Source organism: Lucilia sericata, unplaced genomic scaffold (assembly GCF_015586225.1).
Source record: "Lucilia sericata isolate MDLA Ls3-8-SP2 unplaced genomic scaffold, ASM1558622v1 Contig000187F_arrow, whole genome shotgun sequence".
Taxonomy (NCBI): Eukaryota; Metazoa; Arthropoda; class Insecta; order Diptera; family Calliphoridae; genus Lucilia; species Lucilia sericata.
Genome location: NW_023994215.1, coordinates 132,937 through 160,613, shown reverse-complemented (window position 1 = coordinate 160,613; position 27,677 = coordinate 132,937). Strand labels below are relative to the sequence as shown.

Here is a 27,677-nt window from a genome sequence, read left to right as displayed (position 1 = left end):
TGCAAATGAAGAGTTTAGTTCTGTTTTCAACCCCGACGAAGTGGGTTTACTAGCGTCGCGTTTGTTGTTTACAAAATTCAAAGAAAGAAAAAAAAAAGAAAACAAAAGCAAATTAAAAGAATGTTTGAGAATATTTAAACAAATACAACAAAACCTAAAGAGAAACTTAACAGAGATGTTAGTAAAACTAAAGAGTAAAACCACACAACTGATGTTACAGTTAACATGCCTGTACTAACAGCTCTGTTGTTAGTTAGTTGGATGGATGGATGAAGAAGAGTGTGTGAGCGAAAGAGTGAAGAGCCATTTTCTTTAACAGTTTCATATTTTCTTGTGTGTGTTTTGTGTTCTGTTTTATTTTTTTTTTTCAGTTTTTGACAGATTTTATTTTATTACGCGAGTGTGTAGTAAAAGACGACGTGCATTTATTAACGCAAGTGAAAAAATTTTCTTTTGCTTTTTTTTTTTTTCTAAGTTTACAATAAATTTTTTTATTTGAAAGTAATTAAACAAGAAAATAAAATGAAACTAATAAAGTTGCCAAGAAAATTTGCAGAAAACTGTATGCTAAATTTGCCAAAAATACAAGTTTTTATAATTTTAATAAAGTTTTTTCCAAATTGCTTTTATTACAATATTCGTGTTTAATTTGTAGTGGGTTCATTACGTTCGTTGCAATGCCATTTTGTATTTGGCAAATTGCTTTCTCCTAATTAGTTTTTGTTTATTTTGTACTTTGTGTTAAAAATTAAGAAAATCTAGTTCCAGCAAAGTGATGTATGGGAAAGTGAATTTTCTTTAATTTCTATAGAGCCTTCATATTTTTATGTTCTGTTTTTGCTTTCATCATTTATCGGGTGTTTTTTCTTCAACTTTTAGTTGCTAGTCGTGTTTCTTTGGTTACGTTTTGTGTTATTTTTTTTTTTTCTTCTATATACGCTTTGCTCGTTTTTCATTCGTTTGCCAATTACGTTGACGACTAAAGACATCGTTAATTTCCGTTTTGTTGCGTTTCCTTTTCATATTAAAAACAATAATATATATTATTTTCTTTAGTTTGTTTTATTTATTTTTCATTTCAAACTTATATTTTATCAAAAAACATGGCTGCTAAACATTTAATAAAATAAACAATAAATTCTCTTTACACTCTATTTCTCTCTCTCTCTCATTCTTCGTTACAATCTAACACTCTCATAAGAAAAAACTGTTTAATTAAACAAAATCAAAATAATATTAAGCAAATATTTATTATTTTGCCAATATTAGCCAAGTGTCAGTTATAATAATTTAAATAAATAAAAGTGCATTACTAATTAATTAATTTCTTTCTCTCTCTCTATAACAACTATTTAGATAAAACTACTTTCATTTGTTAATGTTTAATAAAAACAAAAATATGCAAATTTTATTCTAACGTTTATTTTGTGCAAAATATGTGTTAAAAAAAAAGTTACAAAAAGAAAAAAAAAAAACAAACTAAACCAATATTAAAACTCCAAATCGAATACAAATAAAGAAGACTCATAAACAAATAATAATTTGTGACATTATTGAGAAACAAAAACTATAATAAATGTCACTTAACAGTTGTTTCCTATTACTGCTTATTAGGCTGTCGTAAATAGACAGCGCGTATGTGTGAGTGCGCGAATTGTTTTGATTTTTCTTCTTGATTTTTTTATGTGTTTTCCCCATTTTGCTTCCTATTGTTTTTTGGGGAAAATCTTTTGTTAATGAAATCAAAACCAACAACAGCAAGAAGAAGCTTTATATATGTTGCTCTAAAGCATAATTAAGGATTACAATACTGTTTTTTGGAAAACAAGGAGAACAATAACAAAAAAGCTAAAGAACTATATAACAAAAAATGGTGAGTAGTTGAAAAAATTTATTTATATACTTAATATGGTTATGCAATTAAATTGCAATTTTCCTTAATATTCTAATTGGAATTTATTTTTTTTTTTAATTATTTTTTTATATCTAACTAATTAAAATATCAGTTAATATTTGTATCAGGGATGGCAAATGCAGTTTTCAAATTGTTCAAAATTTAACTTTTTTGGTTTCGATTATACCATATCAATATCAGTAGACTTATCTGTATTCATATGCATATAAGTATGTATTAGTCCATAGATTAGTCAATAGACTAGTCCATAAATCGACAAGTTTATAGTCTAGACAATTGAATAGTCCATGGACTAGTCTAAATAATAGACTATTCTACAATCTAGACAAATGACTAGACAAAAGACTAGCCTATTGAATACACTAGTTTATAGACTAGATAGCAGGCAAGTTCATAGTCTAAACTAGACTTAGACAAGACATACACAATAGACTAGACAATTTACTAGGGTATATAATAAACGAGTCTATAAACTATCCTCTAGACAAGTCTAGTGAATAGTCCATATACTAATCTATTAACTAAAAAATATACTATTTTATAGACTAGATAATAGGCAAGTCCATAGTATAGACTTAGACAAGAAAAGAAACAGATATGTAGACTAGACAATATACAAGCCCATATACTAATATATAGACAAGATAATAGACTAGATAATAGACTAACCTTACTACTGCAAAAACTAAATCATGCACCTATAGAATAGTTCATATACTACCAAATCATACACTAGTCCCTAGGATACAACACCTATTACACCAAAAAAGTACTTTACTACTGCAAAAACTAAATCATACACCTATAGAATAGTTCATATACTACTAAATCATATACTAGTCCCTTGGAAAGAACATGGGAAACTTCATAAACTAGACAGTAGTCTAGTAAAAATTTCTTTAAATATGTATCTATTACACCGAAAATTTGCCAACCCTGATTTGTATATATTTTATATTATTGGTCCTGCACATCATAAAGGGTGTGTAAAAATGTATACCAGATAAGAATTATGTGTAATTTTTTGCGATCGGGAAACCAGCAAAGTTTTAATGCATGTTGATCTTTGAGAACCTCTGATCTTTGTTTTTATACTAGTTTGACTATCTATAAAGATCGTAATATCGCTATATACTTTTGGTCTCATATATATATATATACATAAGTCTTCCTTCTTCCACTACTAGGATTTCGTCTTTGTGAAAAGGCTACACTTTTCACAAATATTCCACTATCTATTCTATTATCCTTTCTTAGAGTCATTTTTATAAACCGCAATATCATTCTCATTTATTCTCTGCCAGTTATCTCTAAGTGAAATGACTATAGTGATCTCTTTGCCCCAGCAGATTTGCTAATAATACATGATAATCCGTTCTGATATCATATAGTTAAAGTTTCTAATAAGTGTATGCCCTCAATGGCTTTACAGAAACTTGAAAGGAGGATATATATTACAGCAGGCAGCCAGCAGTCCAGTTACACGTCCTTTACTTGAAAAAGTTGGTGGGAAAACGTTCTATACCGATTTATTTATCGCCCAATATACAGAAACTCACTTTTCTGGACGTAGATCCTTAGTGTTTCCGAAGGTGGTATTATTTGGAAAAAGAACGCATTCAACACATTTAAATATAATTTCGACAAAAGGCATATAATGCTCTGTCCTCCGTGCGTGTTATATGTTCATCCAATCAGAATATACTTGTATCATACTAATGTCACACTTATTAATTCTGAAGACGCTTCTTGTCCAACTCTTGCCTGGATCGCCCTTTAAAATGTTTGTAGTTCTATTCACCGTTCCACTATTCCAAGTGATCGTATGGGTTTCCTTTCTTCCTTTTATAGGAAGGGTCATTGTAAATTAACCACGAATACTTTAAATACAACAATTTCTGAGAGTTCGTGGGCCCATATATTGTCGACCTTAAATTAATATTCCATTCTCAACAAACTTACTTCAAAATATTACTGCATAAATGGTGGAAATTGTGGCACACCCTTTGTAATTGCAATGAAATTACTCTGTTTTAATTGCCATTCAAAATTTCAGTTCCCAGATACAATAATTGGTTATTTCCATAGAAAACTAGTATAATATCCTACGATATCCTTTTTCAATTTTATATCAAAAATAATCAATATATGTACGTATGTATGTTCCAAATCTTCAGATCAATTTATTGTTTAAAGATAATAGTTCAATTAAGGCTTTATCAATCGGTAGTTATAGCAATGACTCAACTTAACTAAGATAAGTTTCATGATCAAGTTTTAGTAATTTAAGTTTTTTACGAGTTAACGATTTGTGTAATAATAGAAAAAAATTTCCAAACTGCAATACTGACTAGAATCCTAATTGTGCTCTAAAAAACTCTATTAAAAATATTACTTAATAAACACCTTATATGTATATGATCTTGTACTATTATCAGAATTGCATATTTCGTACTATTTAAGCAATAATAGAAATATCTAGAATCCTCCACCTATTTTCCATATTTTAAAATAAATAAATAATAAATAAAAATAAGTACTTAAAGTAGACAGTTCTCTTTTCATTGCAATTTTTCAGAGATGTAATACACATGAAACAAAATATGTATGTACAATTATTTACTTATAAGTCCTGTTTTGTCCTTTTCTACCTTTCTTACATTTTTCACAATACAATTTATCTTGTACCCGACAGTTTTTCTTTTCGTTTTCCTTTTGCCAAAAAATTAAGGAAATCATGTTAACGATAAAACCAACCCTTATTTAATGTCTTCCTAATCTCCTAAACTTCACAGAACAAAAACAACACAGCATCTGTTGATAGGCCTGACCTTACTAACTATGAATTGTTGTTTTTGCACTGTGTATGCGTGTAAGTATACAAAGGAATTTCTTCTAATATTTAGGCAAAAATAACACCTAACTCTTTACGTACGGCTCTTTTTTAATTTCAGAATAAATGATTTATGTTTTTCATTAACATAACTTTCGTTGCTTTATAATAACTTTATTTCTTTGTTGCGGAGCATATTCGAAATAGCCGGGAGTTTTCGATTCTGCAAGGGATGAGTCTGAAAATTAACAGAATTAGGACATTTGTATACAAGCCAACAAATTCTAAACTGAAGGACCATAGGATTGAGCTGCTTGAATCTGATTATGGCCTCAAAATTTATCCATTACATCAAGTTTTCGAAATATTTTGTCTTTAAAATCGAAAAAAAGTTTTTGGCCATTTTTGAGATGGTATATAATAGGTTACGCCAGGTCCTAAGAAATACACATAGGCTGCTTTCGGTTCTGATGTGTGCTCCTTAGCATGGAAAATTATGCTAGAAAACCCTTATATTGTGACCTATGAAAGGAATTACAGTTTCCTGGACATACTTCCTTAGAATTTTCTAATCAGTCTTTCTGAGGGATGTAACATTGCTCCTAAGATATTTAGATGCAACTTTAATGAAAGTCTGGCAACGAGAGTTTTCCAGCTTTTCACTACGCGTGCCTTACATTCTTCTGAATCCGTTAGTCCGTTCTAGTAATTCCAGTCAGAATATGAACCATCATACTAATCTCTGACTTACTAATACTTAGGAAACTTACCATCCTCCTCACTTCTGTATCACCCCATAGAATATTTCGTTTCATTAAACGAAGTACCCGTATGGAGTTCTCACGACCATGCCTTGTTGCGTGGAACGGTTTTGCATGCCTAAGATTAACTTTCTATAGTTCCTTTTCCTTAATAGCAAAATCATTTGTACTTTCATTGCCGACTATCCTCGATCTTAGACTTAACCTGATCAACATATGTATGTATATCGTCCTAGTAGCTTTCGTCATCGTAAAATATGCTGCTGCCGCCATATTTAAGGAAGAAGATAGAAATATCATTCTTCTCTCTTGCGGTACGTAGAGAGACCAGTACAATAATTTCAATAATTTTCAATAGGCTTCGTCCTTGAGAAAAGCATGTGCCATATTTTATCAAATTATCTAGAAAATTTCGACCTGTAGCGTGCGGATAATAATAAAAATAATAATAATTATCCAGGAGCGAGTGGTGTAGGGGTAACATACCGAGCGAATACACCACCAGAATCTTTACAGATGCTTCTAAAATGAACTGTGGTGTTGGTTCTGGTGTCTTCTGTGAAGACGCTGGGGTAAGTATATCTCACCGTCTTCCAAATAACTGTAGTGTCTTTCAAGCAGAAATATTCGCGATAATGTCAGCTTGTAGGGTACTACACGACCTCAATATTCGCGGCAACATAGGAATTTTTGTCGATAGTAAAGCGGCACTTCTCTCACTGAATTCTTATACTACCACTTCCCTATTAGTTAAGCAATGCAAGAAGGATCTATCAAGGCTGGGTCGCCTGTCTGACATTACCCTTGTCTGGGTCCCTGCGCATAGGGACTACTATGGAAATGAACAGGCAGATGAGCTTGCCAGAACGGGATCTGCTCTTGATATCTCCAACGCCGTTTCAGTAGCAACCCCGTTAGGTTTTATCAAGAGTAGTATCCTCAGATTCTATCTTCAAAAGGCTAAAAATAGGTGGAATAACCTAGACACATGTAAAGGGACCATTATGTTGTGGCCCTCCTTAGAAACGCACAAGTCACCTTATAAACCGAAGTAGACGGGATATATCGAGATTAATAGCTGTAATAACAGGACACTGGGTGCTAGGCAGACATGCAAGTAGGCTTGGGCTACCCTTCACTGAACACTGTCGCAGTTGCAAAGACAGAGAAAAGGAAGAAACGGTCTTCCATCTTCTCTGCGAATGCCCTGCTCTATCCGTGAAAATAAATCGTTTTCTTGGCAGTTACTTCATATCTAATCTTGGTGAAATATCTGGATTTAAGCTCAATGATATCCTAAGATCTAAGACTATAAAATACTACATCTAACGAGTGGAGTGGTCCGTTCAAAACGGAGTCTCTTCGGCTCTACTTGACTGTTCGCGCGCAGTGAACTATCACGTTAACCAACCAACCATACATACTTATAAAATTACATTACAACGAACTTGTGGTAATGTGAATATCCCACATTGTTAACTTATCACTAATGTAAACACTTTTTGAAATTTTCCACCATTTTACAAAATTTTTTCAAAAGCGAGTTTTTAACAAAACCTAATTAGTCGACTGTCCTATTTCAACAGGCGATTGTTAGAAAGTCGATTTATGTATATAACACTACTATAATGTAGTGTTGCTACTCTGGCAACACTATTTTATACTACAACAATGTATACAACATAGTACAACGTTACGTATGAGTAATATTTAAATTAATTCAGAGATTCTTAAATTATGTCACAAAAAGTAACTTATTTTTTAACTTTAAAAACAAAATACGTTAATTATGTCAAAATAGATTAAATATTTAAAATGTAAACATATTTTATATAATATTTATTTTATTAAAATTGTGATTTTGATGATAAAATATTTCCAATGAATTATTAAAACAAAATTTTATTTTAAAAATTGATTTCGGGATTTTTATTATTCTTTCAAATAAGTTAAAGAGTTTCTTATCGTGCTTTCAACCCCAATTTTTAAATAAATTCACTGTAATGTATTGATGGTGGGGAAGCTAGTTCCTATGCGCATTTCGCCGGTTGCTTAAGTAATGTGTAAAAGAAATCGAAATTTTTAACTCCAATCCAACTTAAAATAAAAATCCTTTTATATAACTGATTTTGTATGCCAATGTTCAATGGCCCATTTGCATAATATTCATACACAATAACGTCTATATAACACTTTTTTTAGTTTTGTTGCCAACATATTTTTTCGTTCGTTCTTTCGCAAAGTTAAGCTTTAAAACTGTTCTGCTTCAATGAATATTTAGACACAACACTAAGAAACCGGTTTCAAGGAGTTGCTTTGGTAAAACGAAAGAAAAAGAAACACAGACAAGTTAACAAAAAAAAATATGGAAAAGAAAACGAACTAGTAAATAAAACACATGCTCCAGCCATGTTCTAAAAACAGCATCTACAATACAGACAGCAGCAGCACTACATTAATATATTGCTAACATCAACAAAAGTTTTCATCGTCTTTTTGTATGTTTTGGGAGGGTAAAAATGCATACATGTAGATAATATATTCATAAATACATATATGCATACAAACCCTGCAGTTTATAAATTATAACTTGTCTACTTTGCACTAGTTATATTGCTTATAGAACTGCTCTTAATGATATACTTCCTACATTCTTCCTAGTAAGTTTTCTAATGGAAATTAGGCAAAAGGTATTAAATAGAAAGTTTAAACTCAGTGTTCATTTCAAAAAGAGATACGGTTGGCGGATTTCCGGAAAACTAAATATTATTTTTAAAACTTGTAGTAGTTTCAAGAACTGCAGGGTAGACTTTACTGCTGAGCTGTCATCGTAGTAACTACAGCTACAGTACATATTAATTGATCATACAAAGAGAGGAAAAAGAAGAGATGAAATAAGTATTTGAAAAAAAGAAAATGGCTACTAAAAATCGAATGTATAAGTTAACATATATTTTACCCTTTTCCAATATCCTTTTTAAAAACAATAGCATATATTGTAATGATGATATGTGAACGTGAGATTTTATTATCAAATATAACTGAAGTTCATTGGGTAAATTATAGCAATTGAGAGTGATCAGATCACCATCCAAATTTATCGATCGGTTTTTTAATATTTCTTATACCTTTTCCGATGTTTGTTAAATAAAACTACTATTTAAGTTTTTTAAATCAATAGTAAAACATTTTTTAAATCCATTTGTAGAACCCTATTCGTTATCATTAAACTTCAGGCAAGACATTGCAAAAATTCTACTTCTTAAAATTTTATTTTTTAACAAAAATTAAAAACGATTAAAAACAAGTAAGAAAGTATAGTCGGGCGTGGCCGACCATATGATACCCTACACCAGTTATGAATATTAAATGTGATTTATTTTTCATAATAAAGCATTTATCTTCAATATTCCCTTGTTCCGATACATTTAAGCAATTTATGGATGAAAATCTAATTTTCTGAAAGAGGCTTTATATGGGGGCTAGGGGCAAATATGGACCAAGCCCGATAAAATTTTGTTAATATATTTATATTTACATAATATTTTATTGCGCTAAATTTCATCGCGATATTTGTGTTTATAAGTTAATTTGGGACATTCAAGTAATTTTCTGAAGGGGACTTTGTATTGGAGCTAGGGTCAAATGGGGCCCGATCTTTATGAAATTTGGCAGGGTCATCCAGACTTCTATAAAACTTAGTTGTGCCGCATTTTATCGATATATCTGTAAATTTAACAAAATTATGAGCTCAAAAGCCCTTTTCGGGGGGTTCTGTTCTATGGGGGCTAGGTGAAATAATGGACCGATTTCAACCATTTTCAATAGGCTTCGTCCTTGGGTCAAATAAAACGTGCGTGCCAAATTTCATCCAATTATCTTGAAAATTGCGACCTGAACCTTGCGCACAAGGTTTACATGGACAGCCAGCCAGCCAGCCAGCCTGCCAGACGGACGGACGGACATAGCTTAATCGACTCAGAAAACGATTCTAAGCCGATTGGTATACTTTAAGGTGGGTCTAGGACGAATATTTTTGTATGTTACAAACATCAGCACAAATCCAATATACCCTCCCCACTAAAGTGGTGTAGGGTATAAAAATTGTAATATCGATTTAAATGGAGAATTTATATATACACTCAAACCTCGATTTATGCGGTTAATTCGTTTCGCAGAAAAACGCATAATTCGAATGCGCACAAAACGATACACTAGCTCCATACAAAATATAGTAATTGGGTTTTTAATAAAAAAGCGCACAATTTCAAATTATTCCCTTAAAAGTCAAACAAAATCGCATAAAAAAATCAAAAAAAAAAATTAATTCTCTACTGAAACTATTAAAAAATTATGAAAAATAAAGGTAACAAATAATAACACAATACAAATTCCAAATAATGAAGTATATGTACAAAATTTCTTAAAAATAAAAAATAATATTTCTTCGTGTACAAAGGATTTGAACAATACTTTATATATCCGAATCGGAATTGGTAAAAAATCAGTAGTAGTACTTTGTTGAGAAATTTTTTTCGATGTAGGTGGACCAACATTTTTCTCAAAATTATTTTTGAAAGAAAAATTTTAGAATTTGGAAACCTCACTAATTCAAATTCGCATAAAATAAATACGCATAAAACGAGGTTTGAGTGTAATTTCACTTAATTGGCAACTCTCTAAGAAACACATTATGGACGGCGTAAAGACTTACATCGGCGTGGAAGTTTATCCCTGAACGCCGTTACTAGTTGTAATTATAGTAAACGATAAATTTACACAAAAAATTAAAAAAATTATTATTAAAAACTATTATTAAAAACTAAATCTATGTTAAAGTAAGCAAAACTACTTTTATACCAATATTTATGTTTTTTCTTTTCAATTTCAGTTGACTTGAAAAAAGGGACCAAATTTTGTTTTGCGGATCGAAGAAAGAAAATTCTTCTTGTCTAAGAGAAGTAACGGTACTAACCGAATACTTTAAAAGCAACAAACAAACTTCATGAACACATTGTACCATGTCAACACGAAAATCAACACTAGCTTCTCCAACAGCTCAAGGGACGAAGGTGGAAAATGCTTCAACGTCATCAACCTCATCAACAGTAAACACAGCAAAGTCATTAGAGAAAACAAATGCCAGCTCCAACTCTCCGGGGGACAAAGATGAAATGGGAGCTAATGCCTCTTCCAGTACAAATACATTAAATCCAAGTGATTCAAAAGCCACAGAACAAATCCAAAAAGCAAATCAAGACACTAAACCATTTCTACAAAGAGTTACCAGAAATTCACCACTTTTACTAGCGTCACCGGTAGGTGCTATCACAATTAAGAAAGAACCACTAGATCCCAACGATCATCACACAAATAGTGATAGTGAAGAGGTGGGGGGGCCAAACACCACAACCAATACTAAGAAGACCAATATAAGAGGACGTAAGTCACTAAAAGAACATAAGGAATTGTTAGAGAAAGAAGAAGATCAAGAAGCCAAGGAAAAAGTAAAAGACAAAGAAGATTTAGCTAAAGAAACAAAAGAGGAACAAAACGAAAAGAAAGAACAGTCTGAGCAAAAAGATAACACAGCACCTGCTCAATCCACCACCAACACAACAGCCTCAAATCGTTTGACCCGCAAGTCAGTGGCAAACCAAGAAGCAGCCAATACTCGTGTTACCAGACAACGTCAGTCTAGCGGAGCTTCAACACGTTCCGAAACACCTCCAGCTAGATCTAGAAGTGGCCGTACCATAGGTCGAAATAAAATGCCAGTACCAATGATTGATACTACTCCTGCCGTCACAAAACGCAAACGATCTGTTGATGTTGAAAATGCAGCTGTCAATAAATCCACTATTGATGAGCCAGGTCCAAAATATATCAAAATAGAGGTAAAAGATCCAGATGTGGAAAATGAGGACGTTTTGCTATCATCACAAAATACCAATGCCAGTTCGGAAGGAGCAGAAGAACCTTTAATTAAAATCAAACAAGAAATTCTAGATGAAAGTGAAAATGAATTGCCCGCTACAACAGAATCTAATACTACAACTGCCAGCAGCACTGTTACTACAAATACTAGTAGAAGCAAAGGTAGAAATGCTAATAGAAAATCGACAACCAATACTACTACAGGAGCAACAACCAATAATTCGCCTACTACACGAGCTACTCGACAGACAAAGCAAACCTCACCGCCGGTTCAAAGTAATAGCGCACCTGCGGATACCAAAAGAAGACGAATGGGCTCACAGACACGTAGTCTCCTCAAATCGAATGTAGGCAGCAATGCCAAGAACCAACCTGCAAATGGTGATGATGAAGACTCTAAAGATAGTGTTGCTTCCTCGACAAATACCGATGACATTGTTTTGGCACTAATAAAAAGTGAAAAAATCTCTATGGAATTAGATGATGACAACACTAATGATGCCAAAGAAATTCCCGCCAGCGTTGAAAAAGATGAACATATTAAAGATACTGTGGTTACAGAAGAAAGCAATGATTTACCTCCCTTAGTTGTGGATACAGACGTAGCCCAATCAATAACTGACGAAAATCCTGAAATTGTTGAATCAGCAGCAGCTTTAACTCCTGTGGCCGCTAGTTGTTCTTCTGTAGCCTCAGGCTCTGAAAAGGCTGCCTCCTTAAGCCCTTCTGAGTTGGTGAGCGAAGGTGTATCCGAAATCAGTGTTAAACAATTTTACAAAAAGCCTAAATTTTTGGAAAATAACTTGGGCATAGAAGAAGATCCTAAATTGGGAAATATAGTGCAGAAAGTTGTGGGTCTGGAAACTGCTACTGTAGTACCACCTACAACGGCAACAGTTTTAGTGACCTCAACGGCTTCTTTATTAACAGACACCAGCGCCAAAACGGATACGACATCAGGTGTACCACTACTAGATGAATCCTATTCAAATGAATCCCTTAAAGAGGGAACTTTATGTCTGGAAGAAAGTATTGATGATAAAAAATTGACTACACAAGATGATAGTAACAGCCTGTGTTCGAGTGATAATTTAACACCTCTATTAATTGTGGAAGATGATGATGAAGAATTAGGAGAAGAACTTGAAGCTAAGGAGAATGCAACTGAAATAACAGAACCTATAGATGTAGAGGAACCATTACAGAAAACACCAACTAAACAGATTGTATTAAATAATGCTGTTGAAGACGAAACTACCAAATTTGCTGTTATCGCAGTCGATGAAGAAGATAACGAACGGGATCAAGACCAAGAAGATGAATTAACTTTAGAAGAAAGTGAAACAATATCAATGGATAACAATGCTTCGATAAATGATGAAGTCATAACAGAAACCGAAGATCCAGCAAATGAAGAAAATATAGCAGAAATCGAAGATTTTAGCGATGTTACAGAAGCTGTGGAAAAAATCGGCAAAATAAGTGAAACTCAGGTCCAAATCGTTGATGATAAGAATAAATTAGTTCTAATGGCAACTAGTGAAGTTGAAAAAGATCACGAATTTAACAAAATTGAACTCATTACCAACGACAAGGAAAACATAACCTCAATTAATACGGTCACTGAAGTTTCTAATGCCAACGTTGCTATTCCAACCCCGGAGGATGAAGATAATGATGTTTTGGCAAAAATAGATGCTGAATTGAAAAAAATCGATGAACGTCATAAAGAAAAACTTGTAATTAATGCTGAAGACAAGTTAGTGGTACCACCTTTGGTCTTAAATATTACTGATGATAACGTTAAGGAATCTATAGATGAATTAATGGTTTCTCATGAAAGTATGGACATTGATGCTGCTATTAAGTTAACAGCAGAAGACGAGACCAAAAACATTACTAAAGAAGATGGAATTATGGATGATGTATTGGATATTAAGCTAGATGATGAACAGCCCTTAATTATAGCAGAAGATATTAAGTTAATAGAGGACAAAGATAAACAAGAAGAGGAGGAAGATGTAGGCATTGGCAGTGATATGGATAGTTTCTTAAAAGAAGAAAAAATAGAGGTTAAAAATAGTTTACTTAAGGTAAGTGTTGATGTTTTATGACTTCAAGGATCTATTTAGTTTCTAATATTTAAAACTATTGAATTTTCTCGAAAATTAACAATTTTTAATTTTCTATGTCCTTTAGGCTTCTTCTGATACAGAAATTGAGAATGTAAATGGTAAACCTACACCCACATCATCCTTAGGCAGTTCACCAATTAAATCAAATTTAAACATAATAAAAGATGATGATACAACTTCCATGAAATCGGGGCAATCAGCAACATCTTGGATAACACTCGATCTAGAAAATGATGATGAGGAAACACTAAGGAAAAAAGAACTACATTTACAAAATTTGGGTTTGGTTACGCATAAGGCGGCCGAAAAACGACGCTTAGAAGTTATACAAAGTTCAGCGGCCAATGTGGAGGCTTCAAAGGCAGCCACACAACACAATCAACACAACAAAAGAAATGGTAAAAATTCATCTCATGCTGCATCCACACATCACGAGTATACTGGTACATTGAAAACAATCATCAAAATTAATCGTAATTCAACAGGTGGTTCCACCAGTGGTAGCAATGGACGCAAATCTCAAAATAATACAGCCGGTTCTTCAACGTCCAAAGAACAACAACAGCAACAAAGGCGTCAATCATTGAAAATGACATTCCAAAAAGGACGTGCTCGTGCCCATGGTACAGGCAATAATGATCGTTCTCAACAAGATCGTGAAGGTCATGGTGAGGACAATTATTATACTATACAAAATGAGGTAGGTTTTATTAAAATAATAAAAATAATTGTAAATATTTAACGTTTTTTTATTCTTTCGTTTCAGACTGAAGGTGCGCTTCACAAATATCATTCTTTTCCTACAACCTCTACTACCTCTATAACTAGATTAGCTTTAACACATACTAACAATAATAGTAACAATATCGTTAAAAACTTAACCACCACGTATGCTAGAAAATCATATAATTATCGTTATAATCATCAACATCATACGCATCATAGTGCCACCTCTAACAACACTGCCCATATTTATGAAATGGGTGTGTATTTTATAGTAAAACAAATTAACATGGCTTAAAGAGTAATATTATTGTTATTGTAAAATATAGTTTTGTTTTTGTATTTGTATATCTTAATGTTTTTTTATTGTGTTACTAACTCGGCAAAGGACAAAAATGCATACTTCCCAAGCAAATTGATAAACTTTAAGACAAAATTGAATATCTTTGCAAATGGAAGTTTGTATTTGGTTCCTGGCATACAACCTTTATTGTTAACAATCTATTTTCTATTGTGTTTATTTCTTGTGTATATAATTTTCTTGTATTCTTTTCAATGTGTATCTGTATTGTTTGCTATACAATTCTCAATTCAGATTCTTCCAATTCAGAATCTCATGACCATATCGCTGGTGTCTCCAGTAAAAAAGACGAAAAAGAAGAAATTCTTATACCGGAAAAGGCGTCATCATTTAAATTTCATCCGGAACGTTTGTGTGAAGATCAATGTTTCTATTGCAGTGGCAAATTTGGTCTATACGATACACCCTGTCATGTGGGACAAATAAAATCTTTGGAAAGACAACAGAAAATTTTAGCCAGTAAGAATATTAATAGACATTTAATTATTAACTTCTCGCTGCAGTAGAAATAAGTATTTTATATTTTAATATTATTTTTCCCCCAAAAGATGAAGAAAAACTAACAGTAGATAACTGTTTATGTGATGCCTGTTTTCGTCATGTGGATCGTCGTGCCAATGTACCATCATATAAGAAACGTTTATCTGCTCCTGGAAATCTAGAATCAATGGCTTCTACATCTAAATCAACGGAAAATCAACAATTCGATGAACATCATAATGCAGAAACTGAAGGTAGTGGAGGCGGCGATGGTTTTGCCACAAACTCCTCCTCACGTAAATGTTTAGTACCCGATTGTGCTCATCCCGCTGCTCACTCGCTGCGACGTAAATGTATACGTAAAAGTGTTAAAAAGTTCTTGCTTAAATTTGAAATTCCCGCGGGTGCCGCCTGTGTTTGGCTTTGTCAATCACACTATGATACAGTTATACAATGTTCAGGCTGTGTTTTATGTAAAAGACGTTTGGGTAAAAATCATATGTATCATATAACATCGGTAAGTTTGTTAGTGCTGTTTATAAGTTTTTGTTTAAATAATTTATGTTTTATTTTATTTTCTAGGACACTGATCGTTTGGAGAAGGCCTTGTGTGAAATGGGTATTCCCGTACAGTTGGGCATTGGTACTGCTGTTTGTAAACTTTGCCGTTATTTTGCCAATTTACTAATGAAACCGCCAGATAGTACGAAATCACAAAAGGCAGAATTTGTTAAAAATTATAGAAAACGGTAAGTAGAACAGTTATTCGAACATAACATCGAATTTTCGAAAACTTTATAAGAATCCTTAAAAAACTTGTGTTTATTCTGAAACTATAAACCAGCTAAATTCAAGAAGCTACCTAGAATCGGCGGAATCAATCCAACAATACAAAGAAATGAAAGTTTATAGACTGACCCTTTTACTTCTGGAAACATATTTTTCTGATAGTATAGACACCGGAGATAATATCCCCGACTTCGCATAATTTCTATTGATAGGTATTTTTAAGAGTTAATGTTAATTTCTATACACAATGCTGGCAAGTTGCATCATTCGAAGCTGAAAGATAGATCTCATAGCAACATTCAACATGTTTATGTTAAAGATAAATCTGTTGAGAGTGCGCTACATGAGTTGGTATGTTGTAGAGTGTGTTGGATAGGGATCCTGTTCTTGCCGCTTTTTTGGACGTAGAATGAGACTTCAGCAACATCAAAATTATGTTAATTAGCTAGTAGAGACTGCAGTTCAATACATAATACATTCAAAATAAAGAAAGAGTTGTTCAATGCATGAACTTCATCGGTTGTCATACTTATGTTTGTTGTTTTACGTTATTCCCTGGGGAATAACTTAAAACTCAGCTGTTGCTGAGTTGAAGATCTTTGGCCGATTGTTGTGGAATGCGTACGGTTATATGGATTGGTGGAATGTTTTTAGAACGGACAGCTATAGAAAAACCAAATCTGAAAGGTATGCGTTATTGGTGCAATTAAAAGTCACCATAGAGGCTGCGTTAATTAAATCTAGATTTCATTTAGATTCCACCTCTTAGATCCTATAAACTGTATGTCATGTATACCCGTACCACAATCGATCAATGCGCAACCATTAGGCAATGTTACATCCTGATCTTATTAGTGTCAGAACAACTTTTGTTGTCGAGCAGGTTTTCTTCTGTGTCTCCTATGGTCGTTGGACAATCTTCAACTATGAAATTCATGCGATATCCAGCGACCGCAGTATTTATGGCGTTACCATTAATTTCGTTTAGATCTGCCATATACGGGAACTGATCTGTCGGATCCTGCACATAACTAAATATGTTCTAATTGTATATAGGAAGATCCTTCCTGACATGCATCGGGAGAGGAACCAACAATGCTTTCTTATAGGACTGTCAAGATTTTTGAGTGGTGCACGACCGGAATTTGTGGTCCATCAACCCTCACGCCAAGAGTTAAATTTACTTGCTTCGTCAAGGTCATAACCAACAACAATGATTATGTCGATATCTCCCATGACAAATGGATCTTCGCTCCGGAACGACCCGATTCATATTGGCCACAGTCGAACTTTTACAACAACAACTACTTATGTCGATTGTCGTGCACCCGGAACGATCTAAGAAATGACCGAAATGATACTTATGGGATTGTACAGAGGAAGTCCAATAGGGATTTTAACGGATCATTGTACAAATATAACTCTTACTAGTAAATGAAACAATACCATACCGGATTTTGGCAGTTTGTGCGAAGATGTTGGGGACCTCGACACAATTGAACACATGACATTTTCCTTGAATACTGAGTCCCAGGGAAAGATGTCCAGTAGATATGTTCGACGACGAACTAGGGAGTATTGATGTGTATAACCCATGTAGTCTGTTAGGTTTTATTACGTAGATTACAGCAAGAATTCTGATCCTCTCACTTTTCAGAAACTAAGCCGCGAATCTACCAAATCGTTTGTTCTATAGCTACATTAAATACGCTTTAAAATTTTCAATATTTTATTAACAAAACAACAATTCTATTCATATCTTTCCAGCCTCCTACAATTTCACAATATACACGATGGCAGTAATGATGCTTCCGAAGCTGATGAAGATGATAGCAACAGTAATAGTGCTTCGAATCATGATAATAATGAACAGCAGCAAAGAACAGATACGTCAGCAAAAGAAAATAATGCAACAGCAAATGAAAAAGAAACTACAGAAAAATCCGCTGACACTTTAGCAGAAAAATCGAACACTAATAATAACAATGCCGTCGATGAAATTGAAACGACAAATACTCTGGTACATGACTTCGAAACGGCCGGTATGACAACAGATTCTTCCAATTCTTCTTCGGTTTCGAATACAGCCACAAATTCACCAAATGAAATGTCAAAATTAAAAGCAATTCTCCAAAGTAATGCTTCTGCCGAAAAGCAACCATCTGCCGATATCTCAAATGTCTTAAGAGCAAATCCTAACATTTCAATGCGTGAATTGTTTCCGGGTGAAGAAGATTTGGGTTTGCATTTTAAAGTACCCTTTGGTGGTAATAGCAGTCAGAGGACGCCTGAAGGTTGGACTAGAGTACAAACATTTTTGCAGTACGACGAGCCCACACGGCGTCTTTGGGAAGAATTACAAAAGCCCTATGGCAATCAAAGTTCTTTTCTGCGCCACTTGATTTTACTAGAAAAATATTTCCGTAATGGTGATTTGGTGCTGTCGGCTAGTGCCTCGAATAATGCCAGTGTTTATACGCAAACTGTAAGACAACGTTTAACTTCCTATGATAAAGGTCATTGTGGCGGTTTACATATGGGTACGGGCACGCCAAAGGAAAATACTCCTAGCTGTAGTGGCAGTAGTAATAATAATAATAATACAAAAGCCAAGGAAATTGATACTCAAATACCAACATTTGTAATCAATGAAGATGATGATGAAGAAGATTCTGAGGATCAGGATGTTGAAATGACTGAAGTCGACAAATTAACGAAATCAGCTTCTGTGCAAAAGGACAACAATGCCAGTAATCAAAATGTCCATCAATTACAACGATCACGTAGTCTTTCGGTGGATAAACTAACTAAACAATTGAGTTCTAATGCTGTTACCATTACAGCACGACCAAAAGATCCAGCATCTTTATTAAATAGCAAAAGAGCTACTCCCTCACCACAGAAATCATTGCTTAAAGATAATCTTATGGCCGGACCCGCCAATACTTCCACTTCCTCGACTACAGCTAATTTGGCAGCAGCTAACGCGGCAGCTGCCGTTGCTTTGGCGGCTTCAACTGCCTCGGCCAGTGTGGGAGGTGGACCCAGCAACAGTCGCAGTATTTTGAAATGTAATTTATTGGGCATAAATAAATCAGTTGAAATCTTACCCATCAGCAGTACAACAGCTACTGCAATAACCAAAGCCTCCAGCAATCCTAATGCGCCACCACCACCGCCTCCTCCTCCAGCTCCCATACCGCCAGTACCCGAAACAAAACAACAGAAAATACTTGATGTGGCCAATAAACTTTTAGGCAATCATTTAGAAGCTACTGCTGCCAATCAGAATAAAAATCAAACTTCTCTTCTTAGTTCACCACCCGAGCTGGTAAGTTTACAAAGAAGATCCACTGGACAAGTGATGCCGGGTGCAAACGCCAATCCAAACAGTAACCAACAACCCAGTAATCTTATCAAACGTCCTCAGTTATTGGGTAAGCCTGGAACATCAAGACCACCTCCTAATGTTGTTATACTGCCAGATTCTCTAACGCCACAAGAACGTTTGCAAAGCAAGACTTGGCGTCCCACACTAATGCCTGTGGAGGAAAATCAAAACTTGCTCAACAAAAACGGACCACTTTATCAGACAGCCGATGGTCGAAGACTGCCGGCATTAGTGCAAGTGCAATCGGGTGGCAAACCTTTCCTTATTTCCATATTCGATTACAATCGTATGTGCATTTTACGACGTGAAAAACTTATGCGTGATCAAATGTTGAAAGCCACTAAGAAACGGCAGGAAGCGAAGCAACAACAACAGCAGCAGCAACAACAGCAAGCACAAACACAGCAGCAACAACATCAGCAGCAGCAACAGCAACATTTACAAAATCAACAACAACAACACCAACAACAGCAACAATTCCAAAAAACCAATTTACAAAATATGAACAAAAACTATCAAACTCCCTCTACAGCTGTTAATCAACGCCAACAACAACAGGTGGCACAACAACAATTACTACAACTACAACTTTTGCAACATCAACAAGCTCTATTTAAAGCTGCTGCTGCGGCCAATAACAACTCGAACACACAAAACCCACCACGTTATCAAACTATTGCTCCCAAACCCGCTACAAGTAACATCACAACTATGCCTCCCCTACAGGCTCCCATCAATACTAATGCCAATTTCACCGCCCCCATGATGCCTCTATTAGCGAATGCTATAACAAATGCAGCTAATACCGGTAATGTTAATCCCGCCTCCTCAACACTCAATAACACTTCATGGCTATGGAATAACTTTCCCGATGCCAATCAACTCTTACTCAATGGCGGCGCAGCTTCAGGTGGTGCAAATGTACCAAAACTCCCCCAACTATTAGCCAAACCTAATAATCCTGCTACAAATTTAACAAATGCCAATAATGCTATGAAACAGCAGCAGCAGCAACAACAACAGCAGCAGCAACAACAACATCAGCAGCAACAATATTTATTGTCGAAAATTCCAAAATCTCTAACAGTTATACCCCAGCATAAGCTAATGCATAATAATCCAGCTGCCAGTGGCAATGCTAGTGGTAATATGATGAAGGAGTGATGATTATTACATTGTTATTGGACAGTTAAAAGTCGCAGGAGAAATTATATCATTAAACGTAAAGTAAGGACTTGTAATACGCATTGTCGTAAAACAAAGTAAGTAAAGTTATTTGAGAATTTTGTAAACCTTATTTGGAAGCTTAGTTCAAGCGGTCAAGCTTTCGGCATACTTAGCACTATTAAATCTAGGTACATAAAACTTCGGCATTTTTGATCAAAAGAGAACACAGTTTCATTCCCTAGATCATATTTCATTGATATTGATATTAAGGGCTTTTCATCAAGATTTTTTGAAACGTTTTGGACAGATATCCAAAGGTAGACACGTAGTGTCTGAAAGTGGTCAAAGCATAAAAGTAACGGGATTACTTCTTTTGTTTCAATTTCTTCATCGTTACTGCTTCTACAGCATTCATTGTAAGGAAGTGTTAATCTTTTGGCGTTTTTACCAACTATCCAATGACTCGTTATATGAGTTTTCCTAATATGCTAAATCTCTTTGTTGGCCGTGCTAGTGGGACCTTTCTGCTATTCATTCTTGAAAGGAACTCTGACCCTGTAAACTCCATAAAATTCCTTGTGTGGGATAATATAGTCGGTTGGTTGGTTCAATACTGAGGGCAGTATGTTTAAATTACTCACATGTCCAAAAGATTCTAGATCTCCAACATCTAGTTGCGTTTAGACTCGCAAACGTAAGTTTCCGAGATTGTTTGAAGTCTAGGATAATTCCTAAAAATTTAGCATTAGTATCTCAACATCAGCTTCAACTTGTATGCCTCTATTGTCCAGTTTAAAAAAAATCGAGTTATTAACAATGAGCCAAAGTCTAGTGGATGGATCACGTCGAACAGGGGTGTGCCTCTTGCTTAGACTATTCTAGATTTCAACAGTGTTACCAACCAATATACTCTTCAAAAACGAGATTAGTAAGAGTCTATTGAAGTATTTTCGTTATAGAAGTCGTCTTCTCTGTCTAAGTACACTTTCGTAGTATACTATTTAAATACGCTATATCTCTTAATAATTCGGACCATCTGATGGAGAAGTTTCTCTGTAAAGTACACCTTAATGTACCGTCTCACAGTGGGGCAGAATGGAAATTTTTTGGAAATAAATCTGGCATTTCTAAACGGCTGATCCGATCGGGATAAAATTTGGTGTGAGCGTAGCCAAGGAGTATTCGAGTTTAAGTTTTGAAGATGAACCCTGCAGATGCCCCAGGGACGGCGCTGTGGCGGCTCAAAGTAGGGTACCTACGACATGTAAAATTTTTAAACTCGTGCCATTTTTTTGTTTTTCACCCAAATACAAAGATTTTTATATTTTGTGAAAGCGCTCGACGAGATCTTGAAATACCACTTATCTCTTATAATATCCGAGTTATATGCATATAAAAATTTAGTGATACAAAATTTACCATACCTTGGTCCGCCTTTTTTTGAATACCGGGCGTAATTTTGGACCAAATGGACTCAATTTTTTCTTGTTAGTTAGACAACAAAATTTCCAATAATATACAAAAAATTTCAGATCAATATCGTTTACAGATCCAAAAATATACGTTTTTTAATTTAAAAATTCAAAAAATTTTAGATTTTTGGCGTTTTTTTGCCAAAAATGTGTCTTAACTCTTTTATTAATAAAATAAAATTTTTATTAAGAACATATAACAATTTTATAGTTTTCTAAAAGGTATCTTTACGCAGAACGCTTTGGCGTAAAAAACTTGTCCTATTTTTTGAAAATGTTGCCACTGCGTCCTTCCGAATATGACCTATTTTTTATCAAAACTTCAACTTTGGGCGACATGTTCTAAAATCCCAAAGCTGGGATCAGAAAACTGAAAGCAGTTTTGGAAACCTCAATATGTTTTCTATTTACTCCAAAAGTATTTTCCCAGCCCTGAAAGAAATGTGGACCCTATGGGCAAAAAAGTAAAAAATCCCATTTTTGGGATTTTCATTCCTATTTTTGGGAATTGCGGGATGCCCTTTGACCTTTTCAATTTTTTTTTGCGTATTCTTATTTAAAATGACAAATTTAACAAGCGTTGAAAATTTCATTGAGTTTTGTTCATAAATAAAGATTTTGTCATATATTACATATTTGTTTAATTTCTAAAACTATGATTTATATCAAAATTTTAATAGGATCGCAGATAGCTACAACAATTTAGTCCATATTTATCCCTTAATATAATTTTTTAGTTAGATATGGAAATTCTCGACCCTTTACAAAAAATTTCAAGCCAATATCTCAATTACATTCAAAAATATGTTCATTTAAACCTGTGTCCTTTAATTTCATCTTTTTCATATTTTAGTATTAAGTATGACAGAACATACATTTGGTGTTGAATAAAATATTTGGACAATTTTTAAAAATTATTTAGTTAATTATTTTATTATAATATTGTATATAAAATAAAAAAATTATAATTTTATTATGAGCCACGCACAACAACACCTAAATCACCCCACACAAATTACCTTTCCCGCCCACCGAAATATAAAACACAATTTAATACAATATCATCAGTTAGTATAATAGCTTTTTTTATTTGAACTGTTTATCTTAAACATAATACAATTAATTCTTACAACCTACTTATATAGTTAATTCCTAACACTACTTATTTTCTATAAAATAATCTGTCATATCGGTATACATATCCAGAAGGTAATATAAGTCCTTTAAATCTTCCTTGTTTTGAGATGATAGAGTTTCATAACAAATCCATCTTTTTCGCATAGTTGAAAGAACAGGATCAGAAGATAGAAGTAAACTATTAAAAATATCTTCATTCTGTGATTGCCTGGAGCATTTTCTTGAGCTGAATAGTTGAACATGCTTAAAATCTCGATTCCTCGCTTCCTGGGCTTCTTCTGTTAACTCTCCAAGTGGAAGAATATTCGATTCAATTATTATTTGACCATGACACAATACTTTGTGTACTGTTGGTGTTAGTTCCCTCCATGGATACAGAGATACAAGTAATTTAGAAATTTCAGATGTGTATTCCCCAAATCGATTTTCATTAATTTTATGTTTACTATTCAGTGCCATTAAAATAGTTTTAACTCTTCGAAGCAACTCCTTGTCGATTCCAGTTATTTTTGAAGTAATTTCAAAATCACGAAAAAACCTTCTCGACGTATTACCGTCATTTGTACTACCGCAACTTGAAAGTGGTTTGTCGATGTTTAATCCCATCTGAACTTTAAATTCTTTTTGGATTATGCTTTTTTCCGCAGCTCTCAGTTCTTTCAATTCTTCATTATTTTTTGTTGATTTAGTAGGATAGTTTGTTTTTTTTCCTGGATCGCCTTGTATGATGGTAATATATTGTGTCCTTTTTCATGCAGAGCTTTCCTTAATATTTGGTACTTATTTCAACTGAGACCCAGTTCCAACATAAGCGCTATTGCTTCCTCTTCAGTAAAATTTGATTGTGATGTTGGAGTTGGTATACTTTCCACAATTCGCTTAAGTCGTTTTGGTGATGCATTAGGAAGAATAGTTGCAATATCTACGGCATCCATATGTTGGTTTTCCTTTTTCAGCATTTCGTTAAATGTATCAGCAATTTCCTCATTTGAGATTGAAAAAAGTTTTTGTGTGACCCTCTTTTTTTTTACCTTGAACATAAGTCTTCGTATGACTTGCAAGGCGCTCCTGTTGATGTGTTGTAAGTTGAGATTTCCGTAGTAGTTTCCATCCAACTACAAAATTTTAATCGAAATTTCTTTTGATTTCCATCCACAGACTTACTTTTTACATCAAAAAGTTTTAAAAAGTTTTCAATTTTTGATATGCCTGTTTTGTCTACTTTTCTACTATATGTAGTTTTTATATAATTTGAAATGTCTTCAATTCTTTCTGGCCCCTTTGAAGATATACTCCATAAAACGGAACACAACTCTTCGTACTTTAATGTAATCTTCATTGTAGATTTATTAAATATGGTACTTAAAATCTGAGAAGTTTACTTATATACCAATTCTTGTCATTTCCGATACAGCTATTCCAAAGTAAAAAAATACGAATTGTCTACCTATTAACATTTAGGACTATATTAATATAACCTGTAATTCAGTCATTGATATTTCTTATTAGTGAATGAATCGAAATTATCATTACCTGTATATTTTTACCTACATGATCATAAACGAAACAGAACGAAATGATCTGTCGAAAAAATTTTGGTAAAAAATGGTTATAAATTTTTGAAAATTCAAGCATAATAGGACCTTTCAATTATAAGGATAAGCAAACAAATAGAAAATAGGTAAATATAAGATTTAAATATGTGCTGTCATACTTAATACTAAAATATGAAAAAGATGAAATTAAAGGACACAGGTTTAAATGAACATATTTTTGAATGTAATTGAGATATTGGCTTGAAATTTTTTGTAAAGGGTCGAGAATTTCCATATCTAACTAAAAAATTATATTAAGGGATAAATATGGACTAAATTGTTGTAGCTATCTGCGATCCTATTAAAATTTTGATATAAATCATAGTTTTAGAAATTAAACAAATATGTAATATATGACAAAATCTTTATTTATGAACAAAACTCAATGAAATTTTCAACGCTTGTTAAATTTGTCAAATAAGAATATGCAAAAAAAAAATTGAAAAGGTCAAAGGGCATCCCGCAATTCCCAAAAATAGGAATGAAAATCCCAAAAATGGGATTTTTTACTTTTTTGCCCATAGGGTCCACATTTCTTTCAGGGCTGGGAAAATACTTTTGGAGTAAATAGAAAACATATTGAGGTTTCCAAAACTGCTTTCAGTTTTCTGATCCCAGCTTTGGGATTTTAGAACATGTCGCCCAAAGTTGAAGTTTTGATAAAAGATAGGTCATATTCGGAAGGACGCAGTGGCAACATTTTCAAAAAATAGGACAAGTTTTTTACGCCAAAGCGTTCTGCGTAAAGATACCTTTTAGAAAACTATAAAATTGTTATATGTTCTTAATAAAAATTTTATTTTATTAATAAAAGAGTTAAGACACATTTTTGGCAAAAAAACGCCAAAAATCTAAAATTTTTTGAATTTTTAAATTAAAAAACGTATATTTTTGGATCTGTAAACGATATTGATCTGAAATTTTTTGTATATTATTGGAAATTTTGTTGTCTAACTAACAAGAAAAAATTGAGTCCATTTGGTCCAAAATTACGCCCGGTATTCAAAAAAAGGCGGATCAAGGTATGGTAAATTTTGTACCACTAAATTTTTAAATGCCTATAACTCGGATATTATAAGAGATAAGTAGTATGTCCAAGCATGTTTTTTCAAGATCTCGTCGAGCGCTTTCACAAAATATAAAAATCTTTGTATTTGGGTGAAAAACAAAAAAATGGCACGAGTTTAAAAATTTTACATGTCGTAGGTACCCTACTTTGAGCCGCCACAGCGCCGTCCCTGGGGCATCTGCAGGGTTCATCTTCAAAACTTAAACTCGAATACTCCTTGGCTTCGCTCACGCCAAATTTTATCCCGATCGGATCAGCCGTTTAGAAATGCCAGATTTATTTCCAAAAAATTTCCATTCTGCCCCACTGTGCGTCTAGTTATTGCCTAATATCATCTTGAGTTAAAAAAATGAAAGACAAATTTGGACATCTTTGGAAATAAAACAATTTTAACTTTTCTTCCAATTCCAAAATTCTCAGATGGGAATCGAACCTATTACCTTCTATATAACAGACTAGAACACTAACCTTCCGGAGGCCAAAGTAATATTTTTTAACGAAGAAGTTTTCTTAGAAAAAAAATTAAAAAAAACAGGTTATGAAACAATTTTTTACTTTGGTTTGATTGGGGTGTAGTTTTCACGACGGGTGCAAGATTAATACCGGTACGAGTTGCTGTTGTTGTAACAGCTTAAACTATTCGTCGGATTCTGTATTTAGGTCGAAGTCTAGGTATTGGGCAACTTCTAAAGGGTTAGTCCATAAATCCATTGGGCAAAGTGAAGTAGAGTGGGGTGGTGTTTAGTTATCATGGGGCCCTGTACTCATGCTAGGCATATATTGGGGGCGACACGGTCTATGCGGGACCAATAGGCGTTGAGCCTTTTGCTCCATACCAATCTTAGTTGTGCCAGAGCAACTCTTGTTTTCTACTGCAAGTTCTTCTCTAATTCTTCTTGGGTGGCCTACAAGAATGACATTCATGCGGCAATGATGGTATGAATAGCGTCTCTGTGAATATCGTTCAAAGCCGCTGTATGTGTATTACAATCCAAGGGATCCAGCACTTATCTTCCTATGCTCTCCTCGTATACACGAAGGTCCTTCCTGAGATGCCTCGAGGGAGCATCTATTACGGCACGGGTGCCAGTGTCTACATCACTGATACCGTTATAAAAAGGTCCTTCAGACTCCCTGACGAATGTAGTGTCTTGCAAGAAAAGTTTCTAGTGATCTTGAAAGCGACGCAATTATACGGAATCATCGATCTAGGTCAGTTGTGACAATGTATGTCAAGCTGATCTTAGAGTATTGGCATTTCATATGGTACAATCGCACCGGGTTGTAGATTGTAGAAATTTCCTTAGGGAATATATGCGACTGTAAATCTTCTAGGTTGAAACCTCTTGGGAATCGACCTGCTTTATCTTCCCTCATTAACAATTTTCCTTTCTTATAAGTAGATTAGAGTTTAGGTTATAACACCTTTCACGCTACAGTAGGTTTTGTCATATTTTTTAAACTTGTTTTGTTAAATTGATTTCATATAATTAATATTGCTCCTTTTTTCTTTTCTTTGCAGAAAATATTAAAAAAAGACTTTTTGGTTAAGTTACAAAGAAATACAAATGAAAGGTATACAACATCATTTTATTTTCGTTATTTTATTATTATTATTATTATTTTTAATTATTTTACTTATTTAATAAGACTCGTTTAATTTAAAAAAAAGCAAAATACTAATTCACAGTTAAAAGTGAATTAAAATGTGTTAAGTAAAAAATTATAACTATATACTACCTATTATTATATGTTAAGGAAAACAACCTCATATATAAAACAAAACCTGTAGTTAATAAGCAATACTTAAATTTTAGAAATACAAAAAAAAAAAACAGAATTAAATAAATGAAACAAATTAACAAGGTTTTTAGAAAACTAATATTTAAGGAATAACAGTGCCTAACATTAC

General features: G+C 33.7%; 1 protein-coding gene across 2 annotated transcripts; it reads left to right on the top strand.

Moving 5' to 3' along the window:
* LOC119601762 lies at positions 1-27,677 on the top strand. 2 transcript variants are annotated; one of them, XM_037952904.1, is made up of 10 exons: positions 1-177; positions 1,357-1,873; positions 10,401-13,539; positions 13,646-14,281; positions 14,348-14,354; positions 14,900-15,124; positions 15,214-15,662; positions 15,728-15,894; positions 17,702-20,587; positions 27,288-27,677. In XM_037952904.1, the coding sequence occupies exons 3-9, from the start codon at positions 10,531-10,533 to the stop codon at positions 20,487-20,489; spliced, it is 7,281 nt and encodes a 2,426-aa protein (XP_037808832.1). In that variant the 5' UTR covers positions 1-177; positions 1,357-1,873; positions 10,401-10,530; the 3' UTR covers positions 20,490-20,587; positions 27,288-27,677. The 2 variants fall into 2 exon arrangements, with proteins under 2 accessions (XP_037808832.1, XP_037808833.1); XM_037952905.1 differs by having other exon boundaries at positions 2-177; positions 14,915-15,124.